The sequence below is a fragment of the Myotis brandtii genome, unplaced genomic scaffold (genome assembly GCF_000412655.1).
Source record: "Myotis brandtii unplaced genomic scaffold, ASM41265v1 scaffold165, whole genome shotgun sequence".
In the NCBI taxonomy this organism is placed as follows: Eukaryota; Metazoa; Chordata; class Mammalia; order Chiroptera; family Vespertilionidae; genus Myotis; species Myotis brandtii.
The window spans coordinates 7,482,799-7,498,162 of NW_005356042.1; the positions used below are offsets into that span (position 1 = coordinate 7,482,799).

Here is a 15,364-nt window from a genome sequence, read left to right on the forward strand (position 1 = left end):
AACTCTATCAAGCCCATATTACTCAGGCACGTGGGGCCACGTGTTCGGACCATAGGTTCAAGCTTACAACTAGAGCTGTTGGCTATAATTGTACTGGGAGGGCTCTGCCCTCCAAGCTGGGACTTGCACGTGGCAATGAGAGGACTGTGCCTGCTCTCACTGTAGCTGCTCTCCACAGGTCCCCAAGTAGCGTGACTTGGGACCAAGGTACTGCAGCATTCAACGTGAAGTTACACAACTCTCGCGGCCTTTGCCTCACCCCAGAATTCTGCAAAAAGGAAGCACCAGCCCTGCTCCCCCCCCTCCCCGCCCCCTGCTTTCTCCAGTGGTCACGGCAACGCTTACATGCGGGAGGTTTGGGGACAGGTGCTGGTGCGCAGGGGGGTGGCACCCTGGGATATCAGACCCGGGGAAGGCTGGGAAGGCGGCAGGTTCTGAGGGAGGTGGCCGGACAGGGAGGCTCTCCAACACCCTGGGGAGCTGCCCATGGGGGGCCTTTCTGTGAACCTGGCAATGCTTTTGTCAGAAACCAGTGGTTCCCACACATGAGTCATTATTATCCAATCTCGGTGATTGTGGCAATTCATCCGCACAATTGGTTACTTAATACTGTAAAATTACCACCTAAAAAGCCTTCGCCATATTTAGAAAAAAGGAAAGCTCTCCCCCCATCAAGGAAAAAGAGCATAAAGAGAGGGCCTGTGAAAGCGAAGGTGGAGCATTGATGGCAAGAGGAGAACGGTCAGCCAGGGGCCCCAGCAGCGCTTGTGGGCTACAGTGCGTTGGAGCACGTGGGGGTACAGGGCTGCGATCCCATGAACAGGGGCTGATGGCTGTGAAGAAGGTGACTATTTGAGACTGAATTGTATCCCCCTCCCCAAGTTCACATGTTAAAGCCCTAACCCCCAATTTGACTGTATTTAAGGAGGTAGTTAAGGTTAACTGGGGTCATAAGGGTGGGGCCCTGATCCAGTAGGACTGGTGTCCTTATAAGAAGAGACAGCAGGGATGCACTCAGAGAGAAAAGGAACACAGTCAAGAAGGTGGCCGTCTACAAGCCAAGGGGAGAGGCCTCAGGGGAAACCAGCCCTGCCAGCACCCTGATCTTGAACTTCCAGCCTCCAGAACTGAGAGCAATAAAATCTGTTGTTTGAGCCCCTGAGTGGTTTGTGGTCTTTTGTTATGGCAGCCCCAGCTGATTAAGACAGTGACAGAATGAGGCTGAGCCTGTCACCACTCGCCTCTTCTCAGAGGACAGGGATCAGCATGCCAGCATCACCAGGAGCTCCCAAGGAATGCAGACTCCGGCCCCACTGCACACCTGCTGGACCAGAATCCGAATTTGGCAAGTCCCCCACCCCCTGTGATTCACACACTTTAAATGACACCTTTTCCTGCTTATCAGGTGGGGGTCTCGGAGAGCCTCTGGAAATACCGCAGTAATTAGCATCCCACCACGCTCCTTCCTGGTAGAAGCCGCGTAAGCAAAATAGGTGACAGCCTGTGAGGAGGTTTCCACAGTTGTATTTCACAAACTGTTCCGATTTCTCCATAAAAGAGACGTCACAGAAATGTTTTAGAAATCAAACCAGTTTTATTGAAACAATAGCAATGTGGTCCCTGTTCATGCAAAGCACACAAAAAATTTTTTTTTACAGTAAACGTTTGTACATAGGAAGTAGTAAAATACATCATTTTTCATAGAAAAAAAGCACACATGTAAGCTGCGGGCCGAGTGAGCCTACAGACGATATGAAATCTCAGAACACAGGGCACAGAAATCCGGAGGAAACCGAAACTTTTCATGTCGGGGGCAGGAGACCCAGAAACCCTGTTGGCCTGATTCTCCATCTTCTCATGGGTTAAGTGCTGATGGCGAAATGGGTGTAAGCAGGCACCACCTCGAAACACATAGTTAGAGGTGGTCCCTGATGACAAGGGCTTATGATTTGTGGTCTTGGTTTTCATTTTCAGAAGAAAAACGGTTCCAGTTTCGAAATGTTCGTGAGGATGGAAAAGACACAAGGTCTGGCTCTGGGCAGGCCGCTTGACCGATGGGCCCACTCACGGAGGCACTCGGGGACCTGGGAGCGTAATCTAAAGTGATGGGTCTGCTTACTCTGGAACCTCAGGTTCTGCCTCGGGCTCGAGGCTTAAGAAGCCACGGAAAGCCCCCTGGGCTGTCACTAATTCTGAAAGCTCAGCCTTGCAGGCTGGACAGAGCACAGCCACAGCCACCAAAGGCTGGTGACGGACGCGCAGGAGTCCAGGAGCAGAGCTGGTACTACCCAAAGTTTCCGAGGACTCGGGTCTTTGCAGGGAATGGACACAATACCTGACAGGCTGACCAAATTCTTTCACTCTGACACATGGGGTTGAATAGTCAGAACCTATGAATTACTACAAGCCCACAATGCACACGGCAAAAGCATGGCCCCACAAATTTCAGCTCCATGCAGCGAAGAGCTTCATTGCTTATACAAACTCACTGGAGTGGGGAGGGGAGAAGCTGTTCCCCTTCAGTTTTTGCATTAAGAATGCACTCAACGCACCAGTTGTGTTTTGTTTTTGGTCTTGTTTTTTTCCTGGTGATTCCTTTGCCTTTGAGATATTTTGATGGGGAGTGAAATCAAATTTGAAAACTGGTGCTCACAAAGGTGATCTACTGGCCAGCCTGATGCTCGAGGGTGGAATTTTACCTTCTGTAAAGAAACACTATTTACAAAAGGGTATTTTATTTCACTGTGGGTTTTGGTCTGGGCTTATGAAGAACTTTTATAAAGTGAAGGAAGCCAGAGAGCACCACACTCCTCGGAGTCTCAGGAACATTTGGCAAGAGTTGTTCCACAAAAACAGGAAGAGGAATCCTTCTAGAGTGTTACTCTCTCTTGTGGTTATTATGCCGCAGGACCATTTCATAACCACAGGCTGTTCCTCTTCCCAGGGCTGCTAACCTCGGCGAAGAAGGTATTAAGGAACCCATTCCTCCCACTGCTAAAAAATAGGTCATCTGACAGAAGTTGAATCTGCACGTTTAATTGTCACTTTTTAAAAGCAGCAACCAAACCCCTCTTCTTTGGCTGTTCTTAGATATCTCGGTGAAACCAACAGAGACTAGGAGTGTTTTTGTTTTTTTAAGTGGGCTTCAAACAGAATCGCTTGCAAAGCAAATACCCCGGTGTGAACTATGACACATAAACTAGTCTGGGCTGGTGTGTGAGCCACAATGGGTAGGGGGTAAAGAAAGGGTCCTGGTTCATTAGTCCTCAACGAGACCAAACGTCACGACAGCAGACGGCCACATGGACGAAGGGAAGGACAAAGACAAGATAAATCTCTGGAGTTACTACTGAACTCTAAATAAACCAGCACTGCTGTTTATAGAATCAGCCTGCTCGCGGCAGGACGCCAGCCAGGACAGTTGCCAGGGCAGAGCCTGAGTCTCGCTTCCCCAGCCCCCTGTTCTGGCCCATTTGTCTGACCAGCAAACATTAAACTCATTTTTCTCCATTGATCTGAACGGACTGTGTTTTCAATTTTTTTTTTAAATAACTACCTTCTACCCCATTCCTGAAACTCCCCTTGCGTGTGCTCAGCCTGCCTCCTCCTGCACCCCTGAAGGCCTCAGCCTGGGATCCCCAAGTCTGGTGCTCTCTCCACGGGTTTGGAATCCTCGCTCCCCATGAGGCTGCATGAGGAAGACGATCTTGAGTGACTGTCTGTGCAGAGGGGGCAGCAGATGGAGGCCGCCAGGCCTCGGCAGGACCAGTCGCCAGTTGCCGGCCGGGCCCCAGAGGATGCTGTTTCTCCACGGCACAGAGATGAAATGAAGGCACGAAGGATGCGACATTGAACACCACTCAAGGGAAGTTTCCTGCCACTCCATATCCCCAGCCCACCCCCAAATGATAAAATAAAAACAAGAAGCAAAACCCAGAAGCCCTCTGGAAGACCCCCTTCTCCCCAGCACTGCAAGTTCACGGCCTGACAGCAAAGATCCGGAAGGCCTTTCCATCCCGAGCCGTCTCCAAGCTGCAAAAGAAGGGGAGGGCGTGTTATCTGAGGAAGGGTGGGTTTCCACAGCGACTTGAGCGGGGAAGGAAGAGCTGGGTGTCCCGCGTGTCCCCGTGGGGGAAGGACCGTGGCCGAGGGACACCTCCCCACAGCTGCTGGAAACAGAGTCCGCCCCGGCCAGGAACAGCTGGCAAATTCCATTCTCCTTGCCTGGGTCTGAATCTAGGTCAGGGTTGTTAAGTTATTTTCTTTTAACTCTGGGACTTACTGGCCCCAGTCTGTCTGAATTGAATTCCCCCTCCAAAACTCCTGCCTGGTTTTTACTAACACCTGTCAGCCCAAATAGTGGCCATCTGGCTGACAGATTAACCGGTTGGCATTTTAACAATAATGCATGTGCTGCTGTAATTAAAATGGGCACGCCGAATGCACCCAGATTTTGTGTCGAGCTCTGTGCAAAGCACTTTGTATGCGCCTTTTTACCTTCCTCCCCTGGTAGGTACCATTATGTATCCCATTTTGCAGGCAAGGAGATTATGCAATCATCTCAAATCTTATTTTAAATCATTACAATCACCACCCCCCCACACACACAAAAGATCTTTCATGACCATTTATAATCAACTAGAAATTCGTGCAGGGTGGGGGGTCCCCTCAGCCCAGCTGGGACCCCTCGGGGGATGTCCGACTGCTGGTTTAAACTGGCAGTCGGACATCCCTCTCGCAATCCAGGACCGCTGGCTCCTAACCGCTCACCTGCCTGCCTGCCTGATTGCCCCTAACCATCCTGCCTGCCTGCCTGATCACCCCTAACTGCCTCTGCCTTGGCCCCCGCTGCCACGGCTTCTTCAGGAAGGACGTCCGGAAGGTTGTTCAGCTGTCCGGTCTAATTAGCATATTACAGCTTTTATTATTATAGATTCCCCTCCTCTCAGGACCTGGCAACTTCTCTCTCTACAGATTTGCCTATTCTGAACATTTCATGGAAATGGAATCCCACACCATGTGGTCTTTTGTGGCTGGCTTATTTCACCTAACATAACGTTTTTGAGGTTCATCAATGTTGTAGCAGAGTCGGTACTTCATTCCTTTTTATTGCCAAATAATATTCCATTATATGGATATACCACTTTTGGATATATCCATTCTTCAGTTGATAGACATTTAGATTCCACCTTTGGCTATTATAAATAATGCTGCTATGTAAGTGAAATAAGTCAGTCAGAGAAAGACAAGTATCACATGATCTCACTCATGTGGAATCTAATTAACAAAATAAACTGATTAATGGAGTGGATCCAGAGACATGGAAACGTGGAACAGAGTACGAAATCTCAGAGGGAAGGTGGAGGAGGTTGGGTGGGTGGGAGATAATCAACTAAAGACCGTGTATACATACATATATGCATAACCCATGGACCCAGACTAAAGGGTGGTGAAGGCCTTGGGGTTAAAAAAATAATAATGCTGCTATGAACATTTGTGTACAAGTGTCTATGTGGGCATTTTGTTTCAGTTCTTTTGGGTGGATATCTGGGTGCAGAGTTGCTGGGTTGTATGTTAAATGGCCTGTTCAATTTCTTAAAAAACTGCCCAGCTGTTTTCCATAGCGGCTGCACCATTGTACATTCCCACCAGCAGTCCCTGGGGGGTTCCAGTGTCTTCACACCCTCACCAGCATTTGTTACTGTCTGTCTTTCAGCCATTGCTGGTGGCTGTCTGCACATAGAGAGCTTTCTCAGGCTTTTTATTCAACTGCATAGTCTTCTGTTCTATTAAAGTATTATACTAAGGTAACAGTGTCTTTAAATAGGTATTTACTTATTTCTAATCTCTTGTTTTTGCAAACAGTGCTAAGGAGAACAACCTTGTCTGTGGCTTTTCACGTATGTAGGAGGGTGCCTGTGGACAAGCTCCTGGAGGTGAAATTGTTGGATCAAAGGATGTGGGCATTTGTAATTTGGAAAGCTCGCCAAATTGCCCTCCATAAAGATTCTACCAACTGACAACTCACGTCCACCAAGCAAATCATCTAGCTTTGTGTTCTCAGCTGATCTAAACTAGGGCATGGCATCCAAATAGTTTTAATTTGCATCTTGCTCATTATGCATGCGTTTGAGTGTAAGATGAAAGCCCAGCCATAATCCAAGCATGATTTCCTCAGAGTCCCCCCTCCAGATTGGAAACTGCTGGACTAGAGAGCTGCCCACCCCCCACCACCACCACCACCACCACCACCACCACCATGGCATCCAAATAGTTTTGATTTGCATCTTGCTCATTATGCATGCGTTTGAGTGTAAGATGAAAGCTCAGCCATGATCCAAGCATGGTTTCCTCAGAGTCCCCCTCCAGATTGGAAATTGCTGGACTAGAGAGCTGCCCGCACCACCACCACCACCACCACCACCACCTCAGGCTGTTCGCAAGGTCAGGGATCCTCAGGAACAGGCTGCTGGAATTCCTCCTTTTTTCCCCTTTCCCCGTGGCAAGTCCAGGCTTTGGCTACCCTGGGATTGAACTTTGAAATGTGGATCTGATAGGAGCCCTTGGCGAGCTGGAGCTGTGAGGGAAGGCCACGGGCCCAGAGAGAGCAGGATGCTTGGCCCCGGGGCCTGGGAGCCAGCTGTCCAGCAGACTACTCAGAGGGAGAGTGGCCACACAGGGGCTGGGTTACCCCGGCTGCCCTGCTGGTTTCTGGAGAGCTCAGATTCCAGGCCCTCCTCAGGCCGCCGGGCTGCAAGATTTCCCTGGATTCTTCGCCCAAATGAATCATCTGGGAGAACCACCCAGAGCCACAAGGCAGTTGGCTCTTCCACGTGGTGGGCAAGCCACACTGGGGAAAATGACCAGGGCGTGGGTCTCCTCTGACTCCTGATGGGGCAGGGGGTCCTCCCATTCCCAGGGCCCCAAACAATCCAGGGACCAGGGGGCCATTCAGGCTGGTGTCCAGATGGGTACCTGGTACCTGGACGTCTTGCCTGGATCTACCGAGCAGCCCCACTGAGCAACTCACCCTCCTCAGAGGCAAGAGCAGGCCCAACGAACCGGCGTGTGTTCATTAGCACATCAGACCCCGTGCTGACTGCTGGAGGGTCAGGGAGGCCACGCCCGTGCGGCCCACGCGCTGCCGCGGGCAGGGAATCCCCCTCGTTCGGGTTGCTCAGAACCTTCAGTGGGTCCATCTGTGCACACCTCAGCTATTCACTGAGCGCCAGGCCCTCCGGGTACGCTGACAGTGTGCATGTTTGAAATGAGTGTGATTTGAGAAATCATACGATAACCTATCTTCCTAAGTCTTGACCTCTGATTCTATTTTTGGATTAGCTTGTAACTCCCACACATATGTGAAGGGAGTGTAAATTGACAAAGCATTTCTTGGCAATTTTCATAAAAGGTATCGAGCAATTTTCATATAAAGGGTATTAAAAATCCCTCAATTAGTTCTGAACCAGCTGCTGACCCAGCAATTTGTCTGTCATTCGACCCATGTTGACTGATATGTGCCGGGCACTGGGTTGGGTGTTGGGGACATGGGGTTAACAAAACTAATGGGGCTCTTGCCTTCATATCATTTACAGCTGGGGGGTGGGAGATAAGCAGCTAAATGTGTGAACGCAATAGTTTCAGAGAGAGGCGGGTCCTGGGAGGAAAAAAAACCCAGGACAACGGGATCACATCAGATGGGGGAGGAGGGAAGCGGCTGGAGGCTCAGGGGTAGAAGAATGCTTCCTCAGGGAGGTGGCCTTTGTGTAGGTCCGAATGACAAGGGGGATCCAGCCGCAGGAACATATAGGAGCTGGGAGCGTCCAGGGTTGGATAAAGCACCAGCAAAGGCCCTACGGTGAGAATGATCTTGGCACATTCGAGGAGCAGAGAGAAAGCGAGTGAGGGAAGTGCTGTCCTGAGGAGGAGCAATGCGCCAAGAGAGGGTGCAGAAGCGGGCAGGCTGGCCGCAGGCGTGACCTTGCGTGGTAAGAGGCGGGAGTTTTGTTCTCCATTGCAATGGAGACCGTTGGGGTCAGGGTTTAAACAGCAGGGAGAGAGAGACACCTGTGCCTTATATAAAGAGATCCACACGTCAGCGGTGCTATTCTACCAAAAGGAAGTTACCTAAAGAAAGTGTCAATAAAGCACACGGGCTTGTGCAAAGGTGTTCTTCGCCGTGTTGTTTAATAAAAGAAAAGAGGAAGCAACACGATGTCCGCTGGCTGGGGAAATGACGGTCTGTCCACGCAAGGGAACAGTGTGTAGCCCCTGAGGCGATGGTGTGGCGACATCGAGCCTGACTTGGAACGACGTTCGCAGCCTGTGGCTGACTGAGGAGTTAACAGGACGAGACGGATAGCACGGCCCCATTTTATAAAAAAGTTAAAAACAAGGTGCTTGTGTGTAATCAGAAGAAAATGGGAGGAAACATACCAGGACGTGGAGTGGTTCCTCCTAGGTGTTGGAGTTCCAGTGACAGTAATTTCTTAAAATGAGTTGCAGTATTTTTTGAAGTTTCTCTAATCTTATTTTAAAAAGAAGGAAGGAGGGGAAAGAGAGAGAAAGGAAAAAGAAAGGAAGGAAAGGAAGGGAGGAAGGGAGGAAAGGAGGGAGGGGAAACAAATACGAAAATTCCCCCACAGAACTTGGAAGAGCCGGGTTGGCCTGGGAAGGTTTGGGCGGGGGGGGTCCCTTTGGCTGACTCAGTTCATGAGGGGCCTCTGACCTACCTGACACATGACAAGGTGCTCTGGGAAAGGTCTGCAGCCTCAGGCGGTGTCCCCGTCTCTGCCTGGTTACTGACTCCCAGCCTTCTGATGGCCATCACCCTGCCCCAGGCGCTAACATTCACCTCCTGCCAGCAGCCCTGCCCAGCACACTCACTACACAACAGGTGCTCCCTCCATCCTAAGACCTCACTTGTCATCCATTCCTTGCATTCACCCCACGGGATCTCTAAGGTTCTTCCCACTTTCTGGGGGCAACCAGGGCTCTGAGAGGTGACACAATCGGCTCCAAATGAAACACCTGTTCCAGGTGCAGCTGGGATATGGACTCAGGATGTGGGACCCCTTTCTAACCGTTACCCTAAATGGACGGGCTGTGGCCAGGCCAGCCCTGAAGATGGCATTGGCTAACCCAGATGGCAGTGGGAGCCCCTCCGAGGCGGGGCCTGCAGGTCCACAAGGAGCTGCAAAGTTAAGGCTGAGTCCTAGAACCCCCCCCCCACCCCCCGTCAGTGAGAAGATCCCCATTTGGCGCCGCACAACACAGACTGGATTAAAGAGAGAGGACAGCTGGCAGTTCTGGGAGCAGGGTGACCTGTCCTGGGAGGGCTGGAGGAGTTGTCCATGTCACTGGCGGCATATTTCCCAATCTCCTTGTGAAATCTGCCTTTAAAAATGGTCCTGGTCTAAGAAAACGTCTTGAACCAATATTCACCCAGACGCCCACTTCTTCCTCAGAATACTTGCACAAAGCCCAGTCCCAACATCAAAAGCTCTCTCTGTCGTCCTTTCCTTCCTCCGCTATCCTCCACGGGCACGTGTGTGAGAGAAGGTGCCTGTCCCCTTAGGCTGTCCTAATTCGGCACGGACACCTTTCAAAACATTCAGGAAATCCTCTTCTAGAAAAGTCATTGCCTAAACCAGGGGTGGGGAACCTTTTCCTGCCAAGGGCCATGTGGGTATTTCTAACATCACTTTCAGGCCATGCAAAATCATCAACTTAAAAATTAGCCTGCTATATTTGGTCAAACATTTGACCAACTCACCCTGAATGCCTTGGCAGGGCCAGACTAAATGAGTTCTCGGGCCTTCTACGGTCCGAGGGCCAGGCGTTCCCCACCCGTAAACCGATACCACTTTGAAGCAGGACCAGCTGTTGGCCGCGTGCTGGCAGTGCTGTTGGGGAGTTTTGTTGGTTTGAGTGATTGAAGGATTCCCTACACTTAGAACCCAGTTTGCTGGGAATGGGCTGCCGATGGCCAGGGCCCACATCTCCCTTGAGACTGACTGTGACCACTCCACGGTCCCAGCTGACGTTGGGGACAGAGCCACCCCCTGGCCCAGATTGATCCCCACAGTCCCTAAGGGGAACAGGCTCTGGGGAAATTCCTCAGCCCTGGGCTCTGTGCAGGGGTTGCTGAGGCCCCATATGAACAAGAGGGAGATGGGGCAGGGCCACCCTGGAGACATCCAGCATCTGCTGCAGCCACATCACCGAGCAGGCACCTCTGGACAGTAAGTCGGGGTCCTGCTTGACACACTGAGCTCCCTGCACCTCCTTCTATAGCAGAACCACCCAGTGCCCTGCTACTACCGTATTTCCACGTGTGTCCCCCGACTAGACTGTAAGTCCCACGAGGGCAGAGGGCAGGCGGGTTCCCTGCTGGTCCTGGTACCTGGACACTAAGGCTCAGCCCACGTAAGACGTCTGATGTGAGTGCATGTTGGGAGGGTGGATGCAAGAGGAAAGATTGCATTCCTTAACAAGCCTCTTCCTTGTCCTGAAAGGTAATCTATCTAAGGCTGTTTCTCAAGTTGATTGGCACCATGTTAAGAGCCACAGCATCTGGAGGTTCGCAGCAGACCTTAGAAGGAATGCCACAGGAAGAAGGGCCACCAGTTTCATCGGACACTCACTATGAGCCACCAGTAAGCGCTTTGCACACACCGTCTCATTCATCGTCACAGCAACCTTTCCATGCGGCGGGACCGCGGCTGGGGGAGGCTGCCTACCCAAGGACACACGGTGCAGCAGGTCCCAAACGCCATCGGCCCCACGTGCCCTCTGGCCTAGCCTCTTCCCTCCGTACGTGCAGGGTGGACCCTGTCATCTCGGTGCCATGGACCCCAGCGCAGGTCCTGGCTCACCGTGTGTAGTAAATGAGTGACTCTTAATGGCAAAATGTCAGAATCATGTCCAGTGTTGGCTACGTGTGCCGGGGACGCGGCCCCCTTCCATCCCCCTCACAGTAGCGGTCGTCGCCCTCCAGTGTGCCAGCCGAGCCCCTCCTGGAGTTTCTGACTCAGGTCTGAGGCGGACCGAGGATCTGCTCTTCTAACCAGCACCTGGTTGACTGGGACGCTGCCGGCCTGGGGAGCCCACGATGAGTTCCCCACCTCACCTCCACTCAGGGGGCGGGAGCTATCATTTCCCCCTTTACAGGGGAGGAAACCGAGGCCCAGAGAGCGGAGTAACCTGCGCAAACACCATCACAGATCCCAGCCTGTAGGATGTGGGGTGTGGGGCAGGGAGGAGTCCAGGGAAGAGGGGAGCAGAGTCCCCGCTAGGGGGGCGCTATGGAAGCTCACTAACACTTTCTGAAAGTCACTAACACCTTCTGAACAGTGCAGCGGGCTTCAGCCACGCGGGGCCTGGGCAAGGCTGCCTGGCAGATGCTCATAATAACAGTGGCCATTCAGTTGGGTCCCTGGGGAGAGAGAACGAATGATGGGCCTCATGGGGAGGGGGCGTCACAGTGAACAAGAAGCCCATTCTGGGACCCCGTCTTGGCCCCCTGCCCTCCCCAGACACCCGCCTTTTGGAGGCCACACAATAAGCCCTTTTGCAGCCCTGGGAGCTGCTGTGATGTCCTCAGGATAGTACAGTCAGAGGACAGAGGCCAACCCACCACGCGGCTTCTCTTAAAGAGCTCAGTAGATTGGTGCGCTGGGATTTCTCCCCGGCCTGGCCAGGAAATTCCACCTCATCAGCTGCTTCATTTCCCTCCCGTTAAATCAATGGAATTTCCCTTCATTAAGCTCTTCCCAAACAAAGGTTGCAAATGCTGAGGGAGAAATTGCATGAGCAGTTAGCTGTGGCTTCCGGGCTGAGGGCAGTGACTGTGCAGGGGCCCCTGGGAAGCAGCGTGTGCGATTCCCGTCACAGGATTCCGCCAGGTCTTCACACACAGCACCGCCCGGAGGCTGAGCGCGCTCCGGGAGGAGGGGAGGGGGGGACAGGATGATGGAGCCACGAGACCTTCAGGTTCAAGGGGCCTTAGCGCATCTTGTGTTCTTGACTTTATACACCTTTTCTAAAGAGGGCCCTCAAGTGTAAAGTCTTCAGCATTCCCTGTGTTTGGGCTGAACTGAGCCCCCTCCCCAGTTCACATCCTGAAGCCCCGACCCCAGCACCCTCAGAATGGGACTGTACTTGGACATGGGGCCGCTAAAGATGTACTTAAATTAAAGTGAGGTCACTGCGGCAGGTCCTGCCCCAGTACGACCGGTGGGCTTCTAAAAAGAGCTGGGCATCATCTCAGGGAATCCCCCCTCCACCCTGAGAGGTAGAGACTACTGTTATCCCCCTATCACAGATGAGAAAACTGAGGCTCAAAGAAATCAGGCGGCTGTTCAAGGTCACAAAGCTGGTAAGAAGCAGAGCCTCCAGACTCTCCGCTCTCATTTATGTAACAATATGTAAGTACATTATTATGGAGCTATATCTAACCACTATCTAGTCTAGATATATAAAAGCCCAGCAACCATTATGGTAGAACAACCAGAACAACTGGTCACTATGACACACACTGACCACCAGGGGGCAGATGCTCAATGCAGGAGCTGCCCCGTGGTGGTCAGTGCACTCCCACAAGGAGAGTGCTGCTCAGCCAGAAGCCAGGCTCACAGCTGGCAAGCGCAGCAGCAGTGGCAGGAGCCTCTCCCGCCTCCGATGCAGTGCTAAGGAGCAGCAAGCCTGGCTTCTCAGGGATTGGGCCTAAGCTGGCAGGCAGACATCCCCTGAGGGGTCCCGGACTGCAAGAGGGTGTAGGCCGGGCTGAGGGACTCCCCCCCACACCGCACCAAGTGCATGAATTTCATGCACCAGGCCTCTAGTGTAACTATAATTTGATCCCACTGTTTGTGGGGGTAGGGGGAGACAGGCACACGTGCACATATAGAAAAGGGACCATAGGCACAGGCACCAAACATCTAACAGCAACTCCCCCAGGTGATGGGTGATGGACGGCTGTTTTCCTATGTACTCCTCTGATGTTTCTAAATTTTCTAAAAAATTGTGCATTGGTAATAGAAAGAGACAAGCTCTTGCTTTGAAAAGAGAAAGGAAGAGGAAAGTACAGGCTTCTCGGGGTGTTCTGGTAAGAACGAATGCAAGTCTGCCCGAGTTTCATCTTAACAGGCACCATCCTGGGCCCTCTGCCGGGCCCCCCAGGGGCACCCCTGCCGGCCTTGGGTGTGGAGAGTCGAGGAGCATAATCCTACCTTTCAGACTGAACCCCGTTCCTGAGTGAGCCCACGTACGTCTTCTTTTTATCGACGGGCATCACGTCCACGTAGCCCCCGCTGTCGTTCCTGATGACTCCCGCGTGCACAGCCGTCTTACAGATGCTCGAGGTCTGAAAGCACAGGAAGAGCTGTGGTCAATGTCGAGGGTCAGGCTCTGGGGTGAAGGTCAGCCTCCTGCTGGGAGTCAGCCTCCTGCTTGGTGGCCATGCCAACCTTGAGGAAAGGACCGTCACTGCCTTGATTCCTCAGTGGTCTCTCCAGAGAGACCCGACATCATTCATTTGTTCGTTCATTCATTCATTTGTTCAACAAAAATGTTCTGAGCACCCACCATGTGCTGTGCACTGTCCTAGATGCAGGGGGGTTCCACAGGGAACAAAACGAAGACCTTGCCTTCACAGAGTGAAGGGAGACAAGTAAACAAATACAAAAACAAGTAACTCGGGCTATGAACAAATAAAACCAGATCGTGAGATAAAATGACTAAGGACAGTTAATCAGGGAAGACTGTTCTTGATGGGCCATTTGCACTTAGACCTGAGTGACGAAAAGGAACCAGCCACAGCCATGGGAGCATCTCTGGGCAGCAGAGCATCCCAGGCAGAGGAAGCAGCTTGTGCAAAGACCCTGGGGCCCTGTCCCAGGATCAAAAAGAGGACTGGGGGCTGAGTCAGGCAGAGTGTGGCAGGAGAGGTGGGAGAGGGGAGCAGGGGCCAGTCACGTGGGGCTGTGAGGACCACAGCGGGAGTCTGGATTTATTCTAGGTGCCAGGGGAGCCGCTGGCTTTCAAGCAGGGGCAGGGTGTGCTGTTTTCTATAGTCATCACGTAGTCCAATTCCTGGGTAATGAAACCCTCGAGTAAAACGTTCATTAGGGCCTTGACTTATCCAATAGAAAAGTGGGCTGGGTTGTCTGAGAGTCATGAATCAGCATTTCTCAAATTCGTTCAGGGGTGGAGTGGCTGGCATTGGCTGAAGATGCCGGCTGCTGGGCCGCACCCTGACCTATGGATGCAGAGTCTCCCCAGACAAGGGCTGGTGGTCCTGATGCACACTCAAGGCTAAGAACCTGGTAGGTAGCACCTCATGCCTCTTCTATGATCCTCCCAATGGCCTGTGCTAAAGCCCCACACTAGCCGTGGCAGCGGGTCCCCATCTTCACAGCAACTCAGAGCATCTTTTCCGGGTGACAATGCCTGGACCCCTCCCCTCCCAACCCCACCAGTTCAGTTGCTCTGGGATGAAGCTCAAGACTCAGTGTGTGAACATGAGTGAACTTTTGGAAAGAGGGGGATACTTGTTGGTAGAAAACAGAGTCGCCTGGAGAATGGCCCCAGTGGCATCTAATGATACACTCAACCAGGCTGATGGAGCCGGCTGCTCAGTCTAGCTCAGCCATCTGCCGACTTAAAGATAAAAAGTCAGACCCGACACCACTGGGCAGGAAGACCGACTCCAGGCCTGCCCTCATTCACGGCCGAGTGACCTGTGGCCCCCACAGGGGCTCGGCCCGTGGCCTGTGGACTCCGTGGGGGCGGGGGTGGACAGGGTAGATGGGGCCAGGTTAGCTGTGCCTTAGTCCATCCTGTGGGTGCATGGAGTGCGGGACACAGGCCCCTGCCAACCTGTCCTAGCGGGAAAACGTGAACATGCCACGCAGGCTCCCTCAGCAGGAGGCGGGCCTGGGCTTTGTGGTGGCTCCATGCCGCCCGCTGCACAGTACGGGGGACCAGTCATCACTGTGGGGCGACTGAGGTCCCAACCGCTGGTTAACCAACCAGCACCTCCTTCACAAAGAGAGCAAGAGAGGGAAGAAGACAAGTACATTCCACGTGCAGGGGGTACCGGAAGGAGTCAACTTCACAGACAGGGAAAGGAGAGCGGGCGGCTCCCAGGGGCTGGGGGAGGGGGAGGGGAGGGGGAGGGGAGGTGCTGGTCAAGGGACACAGCGTTTCAGATTTGCAAGATGAAAAACTGGAGATCAAGTGCCGGACAATGTGCATATAGTCAACACTGCCAACTGCACACTTATACATGGTTAAGAGGGAAAATTACACGTTATGTATAGTTTCCCACAATAAGAGAAAGAAAAAGGAAGAGCGGAGGAGA

General features: G+C 52.5%; 1 protein-coding gene across 1 annotated transcript in view; it reads right to left on the minus strand.

Moving 5' to 3' along the window:
* Window positions 1-1,574: 1,574 nt before the first annotated feature.
* Window positions 1,575-15,364, minus strand: part of CRISPLD2 (cysteine-rich secretory protein LCCL domain containing 2) — a 67,226-nt gene continuing 53,436 nt past the window's right edge. Inside the window, exons 13-14 of the mRNA XM_014536792.1 lie at window positions 13,233-13,366; window positions 1,575-4,032 (exon numbers count right to left, since the gene is read on the minus strand). Of these exons, the coding sequence (XP_014392278.1) occupies window positions 3,978-4,032; window positions 13,233-13,366 (189 nt within the window). The 3' untranslated portion in view covers window positions 1,575-3,977. The remainder of the gene's footprint in view (window positions 4,033-13,232; window positions 13,367-15,364) is intronic.